At 42.7% G+C, this 19,878-nt stretch overlaps 1 protein-coding gene across 4 annotated transcripts in view; it reads right to left on the bottom strand.

Annotated features, from left to right (window-relative positions):
• Positions 1-1,066: 1,066 nt before the first annotated feature.
• LOC147879739 (uncharacterized) overlaps positions 1,067-19,878 on the bottom strand; it is a 48,519-nt gene continuing 29,707 nt past the window's right edge. For 3 of the 4 annotated variants that reach the window (XM_087371797.1, XM_087371798.1, XM_087371800.1), the window contains 2 exons: positions 9,733-9,894; positions 1,067-1,450 (listed from right to left, as the gene is read on the bottom strand). In XM_087371797.1, coding sequence (XP_087227923.1) covers positions 1,292-1,450; positions 9,733-9,894 — 321 coding nt within the window. In that variant the 3' untranslated portion in view covers positions 1,067-1,291. The remainder of the gene's footprint in view (positions 1,451-9,732; positions 9,895-19,878) is intronic. The other variant, XM_087371801.1, reaches the window with a different exon arrangement.

The following is a 19,878-nucleotide window of genomic DNA, read 5'->3' as shown; positions in this document are numbered from 1 at the left end:
TATGTACTAAGAAGGGCTGGGCCAGCTAGTAGAGTCATTGGACTCTGGGTGCAAGTCCTCAAATCCTGGATGCGACTATGATATGAACAATGTAACATCTATTTTGGGTACATAATATATACTCATTTTAAGATTCACTCAAAATTTCATAAAATTACTTCTTCAAAACAAAAGCTGTATTTTACATACTCAAAAATTAAAAACTTGATGAATTCATGCATTTTTTAAACATGATGCCTACAAATTAACAAGGACCTTTATTATATCACAAGGTATCTTTCAATTTTTTATATTCTCAAAATCTTAAAGTTCTTTCTTTCCCTTTAGCTTTGTATTTCTCTTGAAAAACAACTTTCACTATCTTAGGTTGTTGCACCTACCAACATGTTTCACTCATTATTATCCAAACGGGAGATTGAGTAAGCCAAAACCTCTAAATTCATTTATTTTTTTAAGAAAAAGTTTTTATAGATGCATAAGCCTTTTGATATTAGAGATGAGCTCAGAAGGCCCAAAAATCGTAGAAACGATTATAAACATGGGTATCTTTCAATCATTTTTTTGAAAACCGCATATGTGAAAGAGTGCACCCAACTAGAGTCTACGCTCTCTTCGATGATATCATTGACTAGGCGAGTGCTTGCTCGATGATATGGTCAATGTTATCATTGATCAAGCACTCGACCAATCGATGATATCATCAACCAAAGCGTAGACTCTACCTAGGGATTTTTTTAAAAATTGTCGAAAGGTACCTATATTTACAATTGTTTCTAGGGTTTTTGGACCTTCTTAGCTCATTTCTAATGTCAAACCATACAAATTATGCATCTTTAAAAATTTTATTTTTTTCATTTAATTTAGAGCTTCTAAAGGTTTTGGCTCTCTTGGTCAATAATACAACACCATGAGTACGTAATGTTTGTATGGACAAGGTCCTTGGGGGTTGCAATAAACCAAGTTTAAATGTATATGTCTTGCTTAAGAATATATTGAACGAAGGTATTGTGGTTTAGGCTTTGGAGGATCCAAGTCTTCTTAACATTATTTGTATCGGATGGCAAGCTAAGTGAAGTACTTTTCGAAGTTAATATTATAACACATAAATATGATGGCATGCTCATCCAAAAACAATGATTAAAATGTATAGGATCGATAAACGTAATTGTTTGTGAGAATGGTTGTAGCAACCTACTGCAGTTCAACATTCTTAATAATGACTTATCACTCAACCTGTTATTCAAGTTTACTCTGAACAACTCATCTCAACCTGAACATGATGATACACCATTTAGCTTTTGCTCTTTTTAAATCGGTGAGAAGCTGATATGAGAGGCTTTATACACAACTTTGGTTTCACATTTACCATTTCCCCGGAAAGAACTGCCACACCACAAACAGGAGAGCCTTTAACTCCCGCAATAGGAATTACTTCCACAATCACAACCATCTGCAAATGAGAGCGGGAGAGTTAGTATGTACCCTGCTGCGAGACATCTAGTATGCGTTGGAATCTGTCTCACAATTTGAGAGTAAAATCAGCGGCAAAATCAAAAAACAAAATCAGACTAAAAAATTATTATGGAAAGCAATGCTTAAGACTTTTGATAAAGAGAAAAGGATGAAAATGATGACCTCATTAATGTCCAAAGGCCCAAATACGACGTATGATACTAGAAACACCATTACAAAAGTAGGAAAATGCAGTACATCATTTAAGAGAAACCTTACTACTCGTGCTTGTGATGAAGGAGAATTGTTTCATTCCATGACCTAGGCACACTTCCAAAACATTCGTCTAAAGCTGCACTGAGAGGAAGCAAACAATGTTATCAATCTAGGATGTGGATGGAATATGTCTCTTGTAGTAGTATATGACTCACACTCCAGAAGGGCTTGCTGCATAGTTTCAACCAATGGCCAATTCAAGAGAGAACAAAGTTGCTCCTCCCACAACCAAAATCCCGCCCCACAATGTACCCAACGGATGTTTCATGTCTCAGACAAGGTGAGCCTCTCGATATGGAAGCCACCACTCTCTGTGTCTGCTCGAGTATTGCTGCTCGAAGCACCCGTTCGACAAAGAAATGACACCTACATAGTGTGTCAAAATAATAATCTATGCATAAACCTGTGTACTTTCTTTACATGGTTGCTCCTCCAAGAACTTGTGCTATGAGCATGCCCACTAAAGCATCTTACATGAGGAAGATGTCCCCAAAAGGGACTTCACCTCTTGCCTTAATACCAGTGTTTGGTGTCCATCCACCCCGACTTTAGGACTTTGCTGTGATTGATTTGTTAGAACAAGAACCTTTTAATTGTGGGATTCCTATAGACGTTGCTCCAAGGGTTGAGTTCTGAGGCAGGAATCTCTGAGAAGGTGCACGAAACATGGTTCAGATATGGCTTCCGAGAACTCTCTAGGAGATCCAAAAACCACAACATACTGCATTCTCCTCTCAAGATTGGGAGTCCTCCCTTGGAACAACTTGGATTGACAAGAGTGCTCAATATAGTTAGAAGCTGCGAGTGGAGCTTCTTCAAGATCTCATGCACTATAGTACAATCTTTTCAAATATGGTGATCCTTATCTTCTTGTGTGTAAAAAGCATTTTGGCATCTAAAATATCATGTCTTGTGTACTTTACATTTTTTGTTCTGTCTGTGCAAGTGAAAGAAAGTGTGTCAAATTAGTCTTGAAAAACACACGCATCGAACGGATGGAGAAAGGAGGGTTCCTTGTCTATTGCCATCCACAACATATCGTTCTTTCCTTGCTTTCCTTTCAACTGTAGGGTGCACTACCTAATGAAGTCAAATAAGATTACACTTTTATGAAGCCTTCATATTGAAATTTCAAAATAATCATGTGAGATCTTATGAAATGGTAACAAACCATTACCTCTCTTTGAGTGATGTGTGGATCTCCATGACTTAAGACTTGATGGTGGTAATAGTAGAGACAATAGCAATGTGATTTATGATCTCTATTTTTTGCATGTGGTGGGCACCGTGGCCCCTCCCACACGAGGGCTTGGTGAGCCTTGTGGGGTGTGGGCCCATGTATGTACAAGCAATGTGTGTGACAAGTGAATCCAACACGAAGTTCTTCTACCCCCAATGCCCCATGCTAGCTATGTGTTCTCAAAAGCATAGTTTGGTAACAACATTCCTCGATTCTCTTTTCGACGCATAGGTCTAAGTATATAAAGACAACTGAATCTTGACCCATCTATTGCTCATCTGGGACCGTTACAAGCAAGCACCTAACCTAGATGGATCTCCAGAGGGTGGAGCATTGATTTGCCAACCCCCCCTCAAATGTCCAAACTCTAGACTATGGCTTTAGTCCAATCTCCAAGTAGTTAAAAAAGATAGTCGTGTGTTCCAAAACTGAGTGCCTTTGTGATGATATCCCTAGCATCCTCTTTTGTATGTCAATAAAGTCCAAGTTTTAGATTCTTGTTTAAAGTTATTTTCCCTTCCATGCTCAGTTTTCCGAGAGGGTGTGTTGGGACATCTACAATATCAATTGCCATGAAGATATATTTGGGCGCTGATTCACTTTGGAAGCGCCTCAAGATGTGTAATGTATATTACTATTACGGGTTTGTCAGGGAGGCTTCATCCTACTTTCAAGACCGGGCTGCTTACGAAGTTGCAGCACTTTGGGAGCCATATTTTAGTGCTGCCCCATTTTCCTTATTGCCCGAAGGGCTGTGCTACATTTTGTAGCATTTGAAGGAGTGTTTTCTTCCTCTCGTCGCACTTCCCTTTTTCCTCAAAAGGCATTATATATTTGGAAAAGCATCTTTCCTAGGAGCCGGTGACAGAAGAACATAGGGCCACTATGATTATTATGTAAATGGCAACGATGCCGTCTACCAGGATGAGTCTCCATCGTAGTCTATTCTTTCTTCCGTTCTAGTGCTGATTTCATTGCAACACTAAAAGTTCCTTGATAGCTCTCTTGTGTTGAGTTTGGCAATAGGTGCCTTTCTCATCTTATTTGTGATAAGGTTTCTATGTACTTTCTCTTTTTATGACATGTGGTAGGTTTTAATAGGATTCTTATCTCCAAGGTTCATCCTAGGCAACTCTAAAATTGACTTCACTATTGACAGGCCAAGCTTAGTTTTGACTCTGTTTTTTTTCCTTATTTGGGGGAGCTGATTTGGACAAATCTTGTTTGTGTTTCTTGAGTTGAGTCGTCGAACATTTAAAGTCCTTTACAAAAGTTATCTTCCACGCCATTCATTTGTCAACGACTTCTTTTTACTTTTTCGCCTTCAGCTCCAATGGCCAAACATAATTATTATGGCAAGCAGATTTACTTATGGCAAACTTTTCTCTCTCTCTTGTTAGAGCGCATTATTGCCACATTATTGTTAGCTAAGCGGGCATATTATTGCCATATTCATGGCAGAATTCGATTCAACTAGTAAAATTTATGCTCACGCCTTCTCTTTGCTTCAAAGACTCGGCCATCATTTTGGCGACAACTCAATAGCAAATCATTTCTGGCATTTGGAGAGGTCGCTTTATAGTGACTTGATTTTGTATGGCTCTAATTTCTCCACATTTTGTAAAAGGAGTAGACATTGCCATGTCTCCACATTTTGTAATATGCTTATTATTTCTCCACATTTTGTAAAAGGAGTAGACATTGCCATGTCACGATAAAATGGCATTGGTAAGACCCTCCTTCCTTCTTATATTTCCACTGTCATTAAAGATGAATGCCTCATCACCATTCGGAGGAGGCATTCCTATCCTCTTGGATTAGTGGAAGTGTCGCATGTAGATAAAACTATGCATGTTCGTGGAAGCCCACTTATGTACACATTACTCGATCATTGTGTAAGGATGATCAAGGTATAGCGCACACGGAGTTCAAGAAGATGAAGCAACTTTATAGAGCCACACTAATCAACGCACTACCTCCTTTTGTAGTGAGTTGTGTCAAGGTAACACCATGTCCTCTATTATGATCCAGCCCTTGTGGCTTCTCCCTGAGATGATATCACTTGATGTTAGTCTTATTCCGTATTGACAGAGAGTGTTGAGAATTGTATCCATCAGGATGATAAAAGTGTAAATCCACATCCATGTGATTGGTGGATGTGGATCATGGATAGGATTTGGATTAGAGGAGTTGTTCCTATTTAGTGGGTGGTCACCCCTCTTGTATGATGTGGATCATTCTAGCCTTCCTTGTTTGAAGGTGATAACTAATCTTATCTCATCATGATTAACTCCTATTCTTTGGGTCACCACTTCATCTCTCACAAGAGGAATGATCCATCCTTGTTTGAAGGTGATAGCTAATCTTATCTCATCATGATTAACTCCTATTCTTTGGGTCACCACTTCATCTCTCCATTCCTCTTGTGAGCTCTCCTTTAAGCACTCTTACATTTCGTAACAACATTAAATGCCAATTAAAAACAATTCCCACTAGTGCAATGTCCAGCCTAGTCCAAATCATTGAAAGCATGTAAGTCAGAGTGGCATAGATCGGACTAACAAACTGAATATCCTGCAAATACATGAAAAAATGCTTTACAGCACACTGATGTTGTGTCTTTGGGATGTGCGTATACCTGTTCAACCGGGATACACTGAACAACAGATATTGCAGATATAAATAAGGCATTCAACAGGGGCTGATTGTATACAACCGCATCAAAATGTTCGCCTGCATCATGCATGGAAAACTTCAACCCTGGCTCCATGGGATTTGAAATAGGCTTGCAGTCCTGAAAATTGAACCTTTGTAGCAGTCCCTAAATGTATTTTGACTATTTGAGCACAATGCCTTCATCTATTTGCATAACCTGAATGCCCAAATAATAGTGTAACGAACCCTAATCAAACATCTTAAATAAAGCTTCAAGATCCTTCTTAAATTCTGCAATTCTCTCTTCATTTGTGCCTTGAGCAGCATATCATCCACATACAAAATGATAACCAACAAATCCTTTTTGTCTTGCTTGACATAAAGGGTACTCTCAGTTGGACTATTCTATAGACCTTGATATTCAAAACTGTATGAATTTCCTTATACCAAGGCTGTGGGGGCTTGTTTCAGCCCACAAAGTGCCTTATGGAGTCTGCCTATTTTATGTTCCTAACCAAGCATCTGAACACAAACAGGCCAACTCACATAAATCCCCCATTGAAAAAGGATGATGTTATATCCAACTCATGTACTTTCCAACCAACACGAGCAGCCAATGAAACAGCACAGCTGATGGTCGTCATCTTGGAAGTGGGGGCAAAGGTTTCATCATAATCTATCCCCTTCTGCTGAGAAGAGCCCTTCACAACCAACCTTGCCTTCTACATGTCAATGCCTCTGTTTCAGTCTACGGCAGATTCAGATCAACTTTCGCAAGGTCAAATTCCACAAGCTTCTTGCAGCTCTCAACCTTCTCAGGTTCCACATGCTCAGCCTATTTGGAGCCACATGATGATCATGCAATTGATCAGGAAGTTGAAGAGGAGAGGACTGCCATTAGACAGTAGAAAAGAGTTCCAAGGTGGCTCTTAGATACTCTACGGGACAGCAAGCAAGCTGAGCCCTTGGCTGCCCACACCAGAGGTGCACAAAGACAGATGCATGGCAATTAATTTGATGTTGTATTGATTGCCGCTGCCTACAATGAGGAAAGCTCTATGTCATCGAGATGCATTTGCAAGCAATGAATGGATGCAGGCCATGAGAGCTTGAACTTGATTCCATTCATGCTAATGGCACTTGGGAGTTGTGTGACTTCCTACCGGTGCAAGCGTGCCATAGTAACTAAGTGAGTGTACAAATTGAAATGCATAGCTGATGACACTATTGACTAGTACAAAGTCCGCCTTGTTGCAAAAGGCTATGCCCGACAACATGGCATTGACTTGGAGGAGACATTTGCTCCCACTTCCCGCATTACGACCATTCGGTGTGTCATTGCTCTTACATCCCATAGACATTGAAGTTATACCAGGACATTAACACCATTTTCCTTGATGGGGATTTACTAGAAGAAATCAATGTCACCCAACCTCCAAGATTTGAGGTTGAAGGTTTTGAAAATCACGTACACTAGCGGAAAAAGGCCCTCTATGGTTTAAAGAAAGCAGTACAAGTATGGTATTCCAAGATCCATTCTATGCCTTGGATTTTAGAACAACCCTACAAAGGCTACTCTTTATGTCTGGAAGACTGATTCAGATTTTATGATTTTAATTCTATATGTGGATGACATGCTTCTAACTGGGCACCATACACTTAAAAGTGCATATTTCAAGACTGATTTGCAGAGATCATTTGCAATGTCAGATATGGGCAAGTTAACTACTATTTGGGCATCCAATTTGCTAATGTTGAGGGGGGCGTAAAATCCTACAATATTGGACAGCTCTTGCAGCGCTTCCAATTCCAGGATTGTAAGCTGGTTTCTATTCTATTGGAACCTAGTTTCGGTTTCTCCTTGGAGTATGGGAGTGCCACATTTGATGCCACTCTTAAAACAGTAGGCTGTGGGCTGGCTTATTTATCGAAGTCATACCAGGCCTGATCTACAATATGCCATTTCCCGGTTAAGCCGGTACATCCACAAGCTCAGCACACAACTTTGGCAGGCAATGAAGCGGGTCTTCTGTTACTTGAAGGCCACGCAGCATTTGGGATTGTTCTATGATGATCAGTCTTCACTAGTTTTACATGCGTTCGCAGACAATGAATTATGAAACCCATGGGCCACACAGTGGCAATTGTATCATGCTTGGCTCTTCATGCATATCTTAGTTCAGCAAGAAGCAGCCTTCAGTTGCTACTTCCAGTGGTGAAGCCGAGTACAGGGCAGCCTTCACACCTACAGTAGAGTGCGTTTGGCTACAAAAGTTACTTTCATATCTTCATGTCAACCAAAACACTTCTACTATCATCTACACTGTGCTTTGGCCTTTGCACGCAATCCATTGTTTCATGCACATACGAAGAAGATTGAGATACACTATCATTATGTTCGACAGCAGCTGTCAATTGGAGAAATGCAGTTGTCCTACGTTCCCATAGAGGATAACTTAGTAGCTCTTTGCTCAAAGGCTCAACCACGACCCAAGTTTGAGGCTTTTCGGCATGCCTTAAAGTTGGCACCATTTATTACATGATCTTGATCTCCCTGTACTATCATAGGATGCTATATCCATCTTGGAGAACATGTGCAAACCATAATATAGTTTCCAAGTATACTTGAGATGTATCCAGGATACTTCAGCCATAGCATGGAGGGGAGTTTGTTAGTACTTAGCCCTGGTATGGCCTTGTAGGCCAGTTAGGACATTTAATCCTAATACACCTAGTTCACTTAGGACATTGTAGCCCTTAGTTGACTAGTTGACTTTAGGGTCATATATTGGCAACTCTTGTACTTTCTTCATTAACCATTTGCAAGTACACGTGTGTTTCCTCATCTTGTTGATTGCTTCCTTGCATTCCACCTCCATTGCCTTGCTCCCCGCACCCAACACATCGCTCAACAAAATTCCAGACTTCATTGTGCAACAAATGTTCTAAAACTCCCAAATTTTTGACTCACATGTTGTGAAGAGTTCGCTTCGCAACTTACCAAGTGAATGACTCGAGTTCACTCCACCATCAATTCTGAGAGTTACTTCTTTAGTGCTTGATTGTGTATTAGTGTCTTTGCAACAACAAACTATCGCATGTCTAACTCTGCACATCAAGCGAGCTCTCTTCCGTGCCGACCTGGAAGCAATGCAGAGGTGTCATCGGTCCTTGACTAGTGCCGGAATTTCCTGCGTAGGTAGGTGATTCACTCCTAAAAGTCAGCAAAATGGGCAGCCTTCAATGGCTCCTGACTCATTGCCATGAATGTCTACAGGTCAACCTGCTTTCCAAATCCAATTTGGGATGCTTCCCTTCCGAAATGGATTATGAGAATCCCATGCATCCACTCAGCACAAACTCTAGCAAGGATCAATTAAGTGTTGCTAAGAAAGACCATTGCCACGTCTCAGGAATCCAACAGCATAAATTCCATCCATAGCATAGATGGGCACAATTCTGAGCTGCTCAAAAACTTTCAGGATCAATTTAAAACCTGTTCAGCATGACCATTGTCAAGCATCCAATAGCACAAATTCCATTTATTTGGTTTGTCACACGCTGAACTATATGGGATGGGGCCAGAATGTGGAGATTTTTGTCTTGAAAGACCAGGATAAACCTTATTTGTGACTTCCAATGGATAAGCCCATAGTATTCCAGCAGATAATAATCTTGTATTTTGACACCTTGGGGCAAAAGCATGGCTGACATTGGGACAACTGGATTTAAATGCTTTCAAAGTTCTAGCCAGTATTAGTCCGAGGCTTGTTAGTGTGCGATCTCTGAAAATCCGAAAGGGCAGTACACATTACTAGAGTGACTTTTGGGCTAACACACACAATAACTTTAAAAGGCTGAAAATCTTTAACAATATACTTATGGCTCCCTTAAGTATTATAAACAGCTGGCCAAAAGTAATAATCACTGATCTTCATTTTATGCCCAATTATGACAAGAATATGTACATGGTCAAAAGCTAACAGCGCTTGATTTGCATGGCAGGAGGACCTAACTGTATTCTAGACCTCCAGACTACGAATTAAAATAGACTTCTGCTCAATTCCATCCTATTAAATTACATAATAGGGCAAGGATAAGAAGTCAACCTGAGGCGCACCAAGATCTACAGCCGAATGTGGAATAACTGTAGCAATTGCTTGTGCTACCAAATTGATACAATCCATTCGTCCAAGTCCCTCTGGATCATGTATGGCTGAGCCCTCCATTTGTCCGGCCCCAATACCACGCCTGTTATACCCAACAGCATACTGCGTGCATCACCCAAAGTGTAAGGGGAAGAGCAAGAAAGTGAATAAAGATGAGCCCTGTCTGATGCAAAACATTTCATGTAAAATACATATGTATAACCTCAAAAGTTCAGGGCTGAATATACAAGCAGCAGCAGAGTTCATGCATGTGTGGGTGTCTATTAGAATCTCATAGTTCTAAAATACAAAAAAGGGAATTGCATGGGCTGTGTAAGGCTACGAGTACTCATCGGCGTCAGAATGGGGGCATGAAGCCCTGACTGTGTATACCTACTAAATGCATCTCCCTACAAGGACTGCATACCAAAAGGCTCAGAGGAGGATTGACCTCGCTCCTCCTGCTGTGGACTGCCCTGCAAACCCAAGAAACCTCCAGGCATGCAGGCTGGTGTGGTGAAAGGGAGCCATAAACTGGAGGATGGCCTCACACCCGGAAAAAAGGTGCTCTGCAGCATGGAGAATGCATTATTAACACCAAAGTAATCCCCATGCTAGGGTGCAGGCTGCTCAAAATCAAATGACCTGGAACGCCGAAACCTTGCAGTACATCAACCATCTGACATGAAGCCTGCGTGTGGAGCTGAGAATTCATTCTGGCTGTCCAGGTGATCCCATGCTGGGGCATAGGCTGCTTGCCCTTGTCCGATAATGCATGTGTAGCAACTTGCCTGAGCTGTTGGCCAATCTGCTGACAGATCTGCTCGCCAATCTGCTGCCCCAACTATAGAACTGCATCATGGAGCTTGGAGGTTAATGCCTCAAGGAATTGTGCCTGCGCATCCCACGATGCAAGAGAGAGGGGCTGAGTGGTAGGAGCTTATGTACCACCACTAGGTGCTCCCACCGTGGTAGGCACATTGCAAGTGACAAGTGCAATCAACAGATGAGTTCTTGTAGGATCGATGAATAGAAAGAGAGAGAGAGCAAGGTACAAAGAGTCAATAGAGTCTGCCGTCACATCAAAACTAGGATAGATAGAAAATAGAGAGTACAAAGTACTTGTTGAAAATGGGGAGAGGGTGAGAGACACTCAATCACAGGTTAGAGACAAGAGCTGAGGCACGAACTGATGTTGATAGATTGTATTGATCATAGCAAGTACATAGCCTCATTTATAGGCTGGGCAAGCCTTATCTTCCCACACAGACACCTCATAGATGAGGTCACACACAAGAGAATCTAGATCCTATAATCTAGGGGAGGAATCACACCTACCACATGAGGTGGCACAAGTGGCCTCAAGACTCTTCACACTCACACAACTGTAGGACACTCCTAAGACTCTAGGACCACACACACTAGGACTCCGATAGTTCCAACAAACCCCCCTTCGGAGCTAGGGTGAGAAACTATGACATCATCCAGACTGTGCATCCCAGGCAATCTCAGAGACTAACAACTGGGCATAATTCAGAGGTTGAACCAAGCACTCTCATGGCTTAGGTGTCAATGTGATCAGAGACTCAAATCTGAGCATGGATGCATGACCAACTCATAGGTCTAGGGAGTACACCAACATCCTGGAACTCGGCCAGGCCTGATAAAGGAAAGACATAACAACCCCCCTGTCTCCTAACTGGGTACATGGAAATAAGTGGAGCCTTTTATAGGACAAGGCACACAAAAATGACAAATTATTACATCATTTTAGGGGGACTACCCAAGGCAGAGTACCTAATACACATGACTCTAGAAAGCCCACTCTTCATCTATCACCTCATGGAGGGATAGACCAAAAACAGCAGCAGTGCAGGCTTGTTCCTCAAGTCCAGAAGGTGTAGCTTCATCGTCTTCGTCCTCGCTCTGCTCCGCAACCAAATTGGCATGTTCTTTGGCTTGTACCTTTGCCATCTTCTTGAAGCAACGATCCTCTGGATGGCCAAGCTTTTGAAAGTAATTACATTTAAGAGGTTTTCCTTTCTTCTTGGGCTTATTCTTGAGAAATAATGCTTTGCCAGACTCAAAGGAAGATTATGCTTTCTCTGTAAGCCTACAGTCCTCATCAATGAGATGAGCTACCATATCCTTAAAGCTCATATTGCGGCTGACTCTTAGAACAGCAAGGATCTCATTGTACTTGGAAATGTCTTCAATACTTGAGAGAAGTACAGCAACTTGATCATCATCTTCAACAATGGCTCGGATGGCAGATAATTGTTGGAGAATTGACCCAAGATTGCTCAAGTGTTCATTGAGCGTTTCAGTTTCCTTCATCTTGAGCTTGAAGAGTTTTTGTTTGAGAAAGACTTTGGAATTATTGATCTTATTTCCAAACAAATTCTCTAATTTTTCCCAAACGTCATTTGCAGTCTTATCAAAATCCACATGGTGGATAAGGTTGTCAGCTAAAGCTAGGTCAATGATAGCCATTGCTTTATCATTTTGGTTCACCCACCAACTGATTCTAGCATCATCACATTGGGGTTTTGGTTCCTTGCCATTGGTGATATTCCATATGCCTTCTCGCATAAGAAGAAGCCGGAGTTTCGTCTACCAAGTTGGGAAATTGCTCCCTGAGAATTTCTCGATGAACGAGGGAGTTTTTTATGCTATCCATTGGTGGGAAGGTCTTAGCTGTTATTACAGCCAATGTCTAAATCCCTTACAATGTTTACTCAAATTTTGCAAAAAAAGCCCCAAATTTTACATAGTAGAAGCTTCAATTATGCCAAAGGAAGACACAGGACAGAAAAGCCCTAAATTTTTGGGTTAGGGTTGCTGCAAAATTAGGGTTTGCAGAAAATTGGGGCTTTTCAAAATTTCCTAGAGCATAGTGTTCTAGCAATACTAGGGAAGCTTCAGACCATAAAAGCCCCAACAAATTCACCCAAAATGAGGCAAAATTCTTGAAAAGTGCAATTTAGGGCTTCGGGCTTAGAAACGGGCTTCAAGGTCGGGCTGAATCCCCTCCAAATGTGGCGGCGTTTTTGGAGCTAGTGACAGCTTGAACAGTAAGAAAAACGAGCTGGAAATAGTTCATTTCAGATGCAGGTCGTCTAGGAAAAGGGCGCATTCAGCAACAATAACGACCATGCTTTCCTGCAGCATTTTGTCAATCTTCAGCTTCGAAAAATCAGCTCCATATGCAACAATGAATCAGCAACAAACAGTCGGCTGTTTGGTGCAGATCTGGTCAAAATGGAGTTGAAGATGGCAGTGAAGCTCATGTTGGTGAAGTCCTTTCTTCAAGATCTTCAACGGTGAGGCTGTGACGTGCGAGTCGATGGCCACAGCCCTCACAAGGTCATCAATCGCCGGTACATACGAGACGCCGCCAAACCATCGCACCTATTACAAGACACAGATCTTGACGCCTTCACAGGAGCTGTCGCAGGTCATTGGGGCAGAATGCTGCTGCTGGAGATTGTGTAGATCAGGGGCGGAAGGAGGAGAGCGGAGAGGCGGCAGCAGCGATGGGCAGAACTGGAACAGCCTGCTGGACAGCAACGTGGAGATGGCAGAAGAGTGGCCCAGCAGAGGAGAGAGGTAGCGGGTAGAGGAGTTAGCAGGAAAGAGGTAGCATCAGCGTGGGTAGGATTACTGCCGCGACTTCGGCATTCTTGAGGCTGATGGCGCAACAAACAACATCAACTCGATGAACAACATAGAGCTGCTCAATCGAAGAGGAATGCCATCAAGCAGGAGCTTCAAGGTGGCTCTGATACCAACTGTTGAAAATGGGGAGAGGGTGAGAGACACTCAATCACAGGTTAGAGACAAGAGCTGAGGCACGAACTGATGTTGATAGATTGTATTGATCATAGCAAGTACATAGCCTCATTTATAGGCTGGGCAAGCCTTATCTTCCCACACAGACACCTCATAGATGAGGTCACACACAAGAGAATCTAGATCCTATAATCTAGGGGAGGAATCACACCTACCACATGAGGTGGCACAAGTGGCCTCAAGACTCTTCACACTCACACAACTGTAGGACACTCCTAGGACTCTAGGACCACACACACTAGGACTCCAATAGTTCCAACAGTACTTGTATCTAGACCTAGGACTAAGTGTCCTAGGTGTCACATAGGACTAAGTGTCCTATGTGGCCTAAAAGACACTAACACTACAAGTGTCTATATTTATGCCTACAAGGCACATACCATGGCCTATAGGGCATCACTAGAACCACCAGGAGATGGCCTACAAACCCCCCTCCATGGGATGGGCTGAAGTACTCTGGAAACGTCTCAGAATACCTGGTATTTTCTGGTCATGGTGGCACATGTTCATCCAAAAGGATATAGCCACCTATGAATGTACAAGGGATGTCACATCTAATGGTAGTAATCCTGGATGTGGGAGCAAATGTCACATCTAATGGTAGTAATCCTGGATGTGGGAGCAAATGTCTCCTCAAAGTCAATGCCTTGTTGTTGGGCATACCCTTTTGCAACAAGACGAGCTTTGTATCGATCTATGCTGCCATCAGATTTCCTTTTTAATTTGTAGACCCACCGGGTACCAATGGCATGCTTGCCGGGAGGGAGATCTACTAATTCCCATGTGTCATTTTTAGCAATGAAATGTAACTCAGCTCTCATTGATCCCCTTTTTTTTCCTTCATTAACAGGATTCTGCTGAGGAGTGTAAGGAGTAGTGCATGAGTGAACAATGCCCTGTGAAGACAAAAATGCGTCAAACTCCTTTGACATATACTCTCCCCCCCTATCTATGTTGCGGGTGACAAGCTTGCATCCTGATTCATTCTCAACCATATTCAGCCACTTCTGAAAGCATAAGAAAACTTCAGATTTGGCTTTTAAAGGATATATCCAGCAATATCTTGTGAAGTCATCAATGAGAGTCATGAAATATTTGTACCCCCCAGTGGCATTTGTCCTCATTGGGCCACAGACATCACTGTGCACTAGCTGCAATTTCCTTTGTGAGAGTTTTGGACAATTCTTTTGAAAAGGAAACCGATGCATCTTACCCAAAAGACAACCCTCACACACATGCTTGGAAACTGTGAGTTTGAGGTACATCATTTGCCATCTGCTATGAATGTAGCTTTGCAAGAGCTCTATAATTGAGATGACCCATTCTCTCATGCCAATGAGTTTCAGCAAGCTGTGAATCTGAAATAGCAAATGCTTCAATAGAAAATGCAGCTGAGTGATGATCAAGGTGATAAAGCCCCTTTTGCAAAGTGCCAGTGAGAACTATGGCATTGTCATCACGAAGATCATAAACTAGGCATCTGTAGCCATCAAAAATCACTCTGAAACCTGAGGTGGCAATTGCTGAAATTGAAATCAAGTTGACTTCAATTCCAGGCACAAAAAGAACATTTGTCAAAGTGACAGGATGGCTTGAAATGGATGTGAGCTGCACATCTCCAATTCCTTTTACAGCATATGAAGCATTATTAGCACACGTGACAGTCCCCCCTCGAGGTGCATCTGCTAAAGAATGAAACAACTGTCTGCAAGATGTGACATGCTTGGAAGCACCACTATCAAAGTACCAGGACTAAATATCATTAGCAGTAAAGAATGCATCAGCTTGGGAGGGATCAAATGAGCAATGGACAGCCCGTGCCCAATCATCTTGAAGAGCATGTGCATGTGAAGCATCTGCTGGCTCATGGGATTCAATAGCATGTGAGGCATTAACTGTCAATCCTACTTTCTTTTTCTCCCAAGCAATGCACTTCCTGCATTCTGAAATGTCATGTCCAGGCTTGCGACAATAGTTGCATCTTTTCTTCTTTCACTTATCTGCTGTATTTTTAGATGCATGGGAGGAATTGCAGCTGCTATGCACAGATTTAGGCTTGCCCATAGGCTTGGAAGCCTTGCAAACAACAAGAGACTGCAATCTGGCCCAATGTCCTGCAATCTGACCCAATGTACTGCAAACAACAAGAGATTGCAGACCAAATCCCAAAGCCCCAATGTTCTTGCAAGAAATTGCAACCAAAGAAGGTGAAAAGAACTGGAAGCCCCAAAAAATACCAATATCCTGAATATGACCTTGTGCGTGCAACACCTGTACGGAGATCTCGAAAGAAGTACTAGCTGTACCGATAGCTCAAGTACAATGTATAGTGACTGTATGGATCAACTACACCGTATGGTGTACGGTTGTACGACCGTATGAAAGAGGTACGGTGTATGATACGAAACAGTGTGTGGCTGTACGATACACAATACACAAGTGCGGTGGCTGTACAGTGTACGATGCAAGTACGTTGTTGTACGATTCAATATGCAAGTACGGTGGTTGTACGGTGTATGTGGTTGTACGGATCAGTGCGCAAGTACGTGGCTGTATGATGTATGACGACGCAAGTACGCAACTGGTACGGACGTAGTACTGAGCAAGTTGTACGACGACGCAAGTACTGAATGATCTGTACGGTGATTAAGTACGAAACTATACGGAGTCACATTACGTCTATTGTACGACGAAGCACAGTACGATACCTTGTACGGACAAGTACGAAGAGCAATACTAATGTACAATGACGCAAGTACGAAAATGTACGACGAGTGTATTGATCGTAGGTACGACGGATGTACGGACAATTGGTACGAAAATGTACGGGCAGTTGGTACGGACTGTACGGGGACAGGAAGCAGATCCGAGCTCTGATACCACTGTAGGATCGATGAATAGAAAGAGAGAGAGAGCAAGGTACAAAGAGTCGATAGAGTCTGCCGTCACGTCAAAACTAGGATAGATAGAAAATAGAGAGTACAAAGTACTTGTATCTAGATCTAGGACTAAGTGTCCTAGGTGTCACATAGGACTAAGTGTCCTATGTGGCCTAAAAGGCACTAACACTACAAGTGCCTATATTTATGCCTACAAGGCACATACCATGGCCTATAGGGAATCACTAGAACCACCAAGAGATGGCCTACAGTTCTTTCATTAACATTTTCCCCTTCAACGTTGATCGTCAATTCTTCCACCATGCCTAATGGATAGATGCAATTGACAAACGAGTTCGCTCATTTACATTTTCTCCTTCAACATTGGTCGTCAATTCTTCCCACGATGCCTTTCTGAAAGCTCTCTCTCTCTCTCTCTCTCTCTCTCTCTCTCTCTCTCACATGGAGATGCGCCGGCATAGGGAAACACTACTGCAACAGAGCAAAGAACAGCAGGAGGCAGCTAGACCACAGGACATGGAGGCTGATCGAGCACAGCGACCCGTCACAGACTTCTATACATATGAGTCAGCTGTAGGAGAAAGTGGAGTAGAGAAGGAGGAGCTAGCTGATATGAGGGAGGCCTAGATCAGCAAACAACACTGACGCGGTTCCACTAAGAGAGAGACGCAGAGATCACGCCTCAGACTGAGAGTGCCCATAGCACATTCTATTGAAGTCCGCCAACCTATCACAGCTCTCCTCAAGGGGGACAGACAGACACGAGGGGTCACAGAGCGTTCAGAGATCGAGGAGACTGCACCCCCCACCACAGTGTGAGACGGCTCAACAGACGCAGATATGAGATATTTTCACAACTCACCAGAGAGCCATCACTATGCCGGGCTTCGGTTTCTGAGTCCCAACTCCGACTTGATTCAGCATGTGCTTGACTGGTGATTGCCTCGTTATGGTTATGATTTTGGTAGCATAGAATAGTACTCAGCAAAGGCCCTAGCGCGCCCTTTGCTCCATCTCACTGAGGCTTATATGAGTCTGCTTTTTTTACGCACTTGGTCCCATAGGCCCACGAGGCCTCCCGCGGACGTTAATACATCTCTCTCTCTCTCTCTCTCTCTCTCTCTCTCTCTCTTGTGAGAAAACGGAAGCAAGAGCAAGAGAGCAAAATAGAGAGTGAGCTGAACGTAGGTCACTCCCGAAAGTGTACTGAATGAAGTGTATTACAAAACAAAGATGAGGATTTTGTCTAAGTGACAAAACCCTATCTAACCACTAACCGTAGTTAGAGATTAGACTATGGTTAGGGGAAAAAACCTCTAAGAGGAAAAAGTGCTCCTAACCTGCTTATTACATTACATTGGCCACTGCCTAGAATATAATAATAACACCCCCCTGCAGTGCCAATGTGGTGTACAAGGTAGTGATCAATCACCAAAAGGAGATAAGTTTAGGGCACTGCGAAATGCCTCGAACTTCTCACGTGGAAGTGCTTTGGTGAAGATGTCTGCAACATTGTCATGTGTTGACACATAGATCATACTGATCTCCCCTACATGTAACTTCTCTCTGACATAATAATAATGAACCTCAATGTGCTTCGTGCGAGCATGAAACACAGGATTCTTTGCCACTGCTATAGCACTCTGACTATCAATGAGAATTGGAGAAGGACCCTCCAATAAGAGACGAAGATCAGCGAACAAACGTCTCAGCCAAACACACTCAACTGTCGCTGTGAAAGCTGCCCTGTACTCAACTTCACATGAGGAAGTAGCCACTGTAGATTGCTTCTTGCTCAACCAAGAAATGCAAGCTTTGCTTAAAAAGAAACAATTACAACTAGTGGACTGCCTGGTATCATAGTCTCCAGCCCAATCTGAATCACCGTAAGCATGAAGCTGTAAGTCACCCCCCCTGGGAAACATCAAGCCGAAAGACTTTGTGCCTTACAAATAACGGAAGATGCGTTTTACAGCCTGCCAATGTGTTGTCTTTGGGCTGTGCATATATCTTCTCACCTGAGATACTACATACTGAATATCGGGCCGTGTATTGCACAAGTAGATGAGGCATCCAACAGCCTGGCTGTAAAGTGTGGCATCCACTGATTCACCTCCATCATACATAGTAAGCTTCAGCCCCGGCTCCATGGAAGTGGCAATAGGCTTACAATCATGCATGTTGAACCTATCCAAGAGCTTCTGCACATACTTGGATTGAGACATAACAATGCCACGCTTGTCTTGTATAAACTGGATCCCCAAATAAAAATTTAACATGTCCAAATCTGTCATGTCAAATTCAGCTTTCAACTCAGCCTTAAAATCTGCAATTCTGCAATTATATCCTCATTTGACCCTGTGAGCAGCATGTCATCTACATAAAGAATGATGACCAAAATATCCCCCCCATCCTTCTTGATGTAGAGGGTGCTTTCTGTGGGACTATTGTGTAATCCCTTACTTGCCAGGAATGCATCTATCTTGGCATACCATGCACGTGGGGCTTGTATCATGATTCATCCCATATAAAGTTTTGTTAAGCTTGCAAACCTGAAGTGCATTGCGAGAAAGTTCAAATCCAGGAGGTTCTTTGACATAAACCTCTTCCTGCAAGTCCCCATTAAGGAAAGCTGTTTTTATGTCCAACTGATGGACATTCCAAACAAAATTTGCAGCTGACCGTATGGTGGTCATCCGGAATGTAGGAGCAAAAGTCTCCTCATAATCTATACCCTTCTTTTGTGCATAGCCTTTGGCAACCAGCCTTGCCTTGTACATGTCAATAGACCCATCTGGCTTCCTTTTCACCTTCAAAACCCACCCGGTACCAATGGCATGCTTACCTGGTGGCAAATCCACAACATCCCAAGTCTGATTTTTCTCTATGGACTGCAATTCATTCTGCACGGCATGCATCCAATGCACATTATCCTTTGCTTCTTCAAAAGAGTCAGGCTCCTTTTCATCAAGAAGAGTCCCTGCATAAGCTGTCTCAATGAAAAGAGGCCCCCCTTGCGTGCCTTACTGCACTACGAGTCCTGCCAGGCAATGGGGCCTCAAGCCTACTCTCCCTAAGAGTCTGTAGCAACCAATTCGGGACTGTTTTGGCTGCGTGTATCTCTTGAATCTCTTGCCTGACAACTTCATCCACACCCTGTGGAGGTACAAAATCCGCTAGTGGCTGAATCAGGACATGTGGATCAAGAGGAGGTTGCTGTGAATTCTAATTTTCAGCATGAACCTCAGTGGGGGAACCAAATGCTATAGGAAGCATTCCCTCAAAAACATCATCTAAAGAAGCTGGAATCTGAAATTCAGCATGTGTATGTGCTGAATTTTCAGAGAATATAACA

This window comes from Dipteris shenzhenensis, chromosome 33 (genome assembly GCF_047967505.1).
Source record: "Dipteris shenzhenensis isolate YYH24624 ecotype China chromosome 33, Dip_SZ_1.0, whole genome shotgun sequence".
In the NCBI taxonomy this organism is placed as follows: Eukaryota; Viridiplantae; Streptophyta; class Polypodiopsida; order Gleicheniales; family Dipteridaceae; genus Dipteris; species Dipteris shenzhenensis.
Note: the sequence above shows the minus strand (reverse complement) of the source record. Positions and strands in the feature narration are given on the sequence as shown.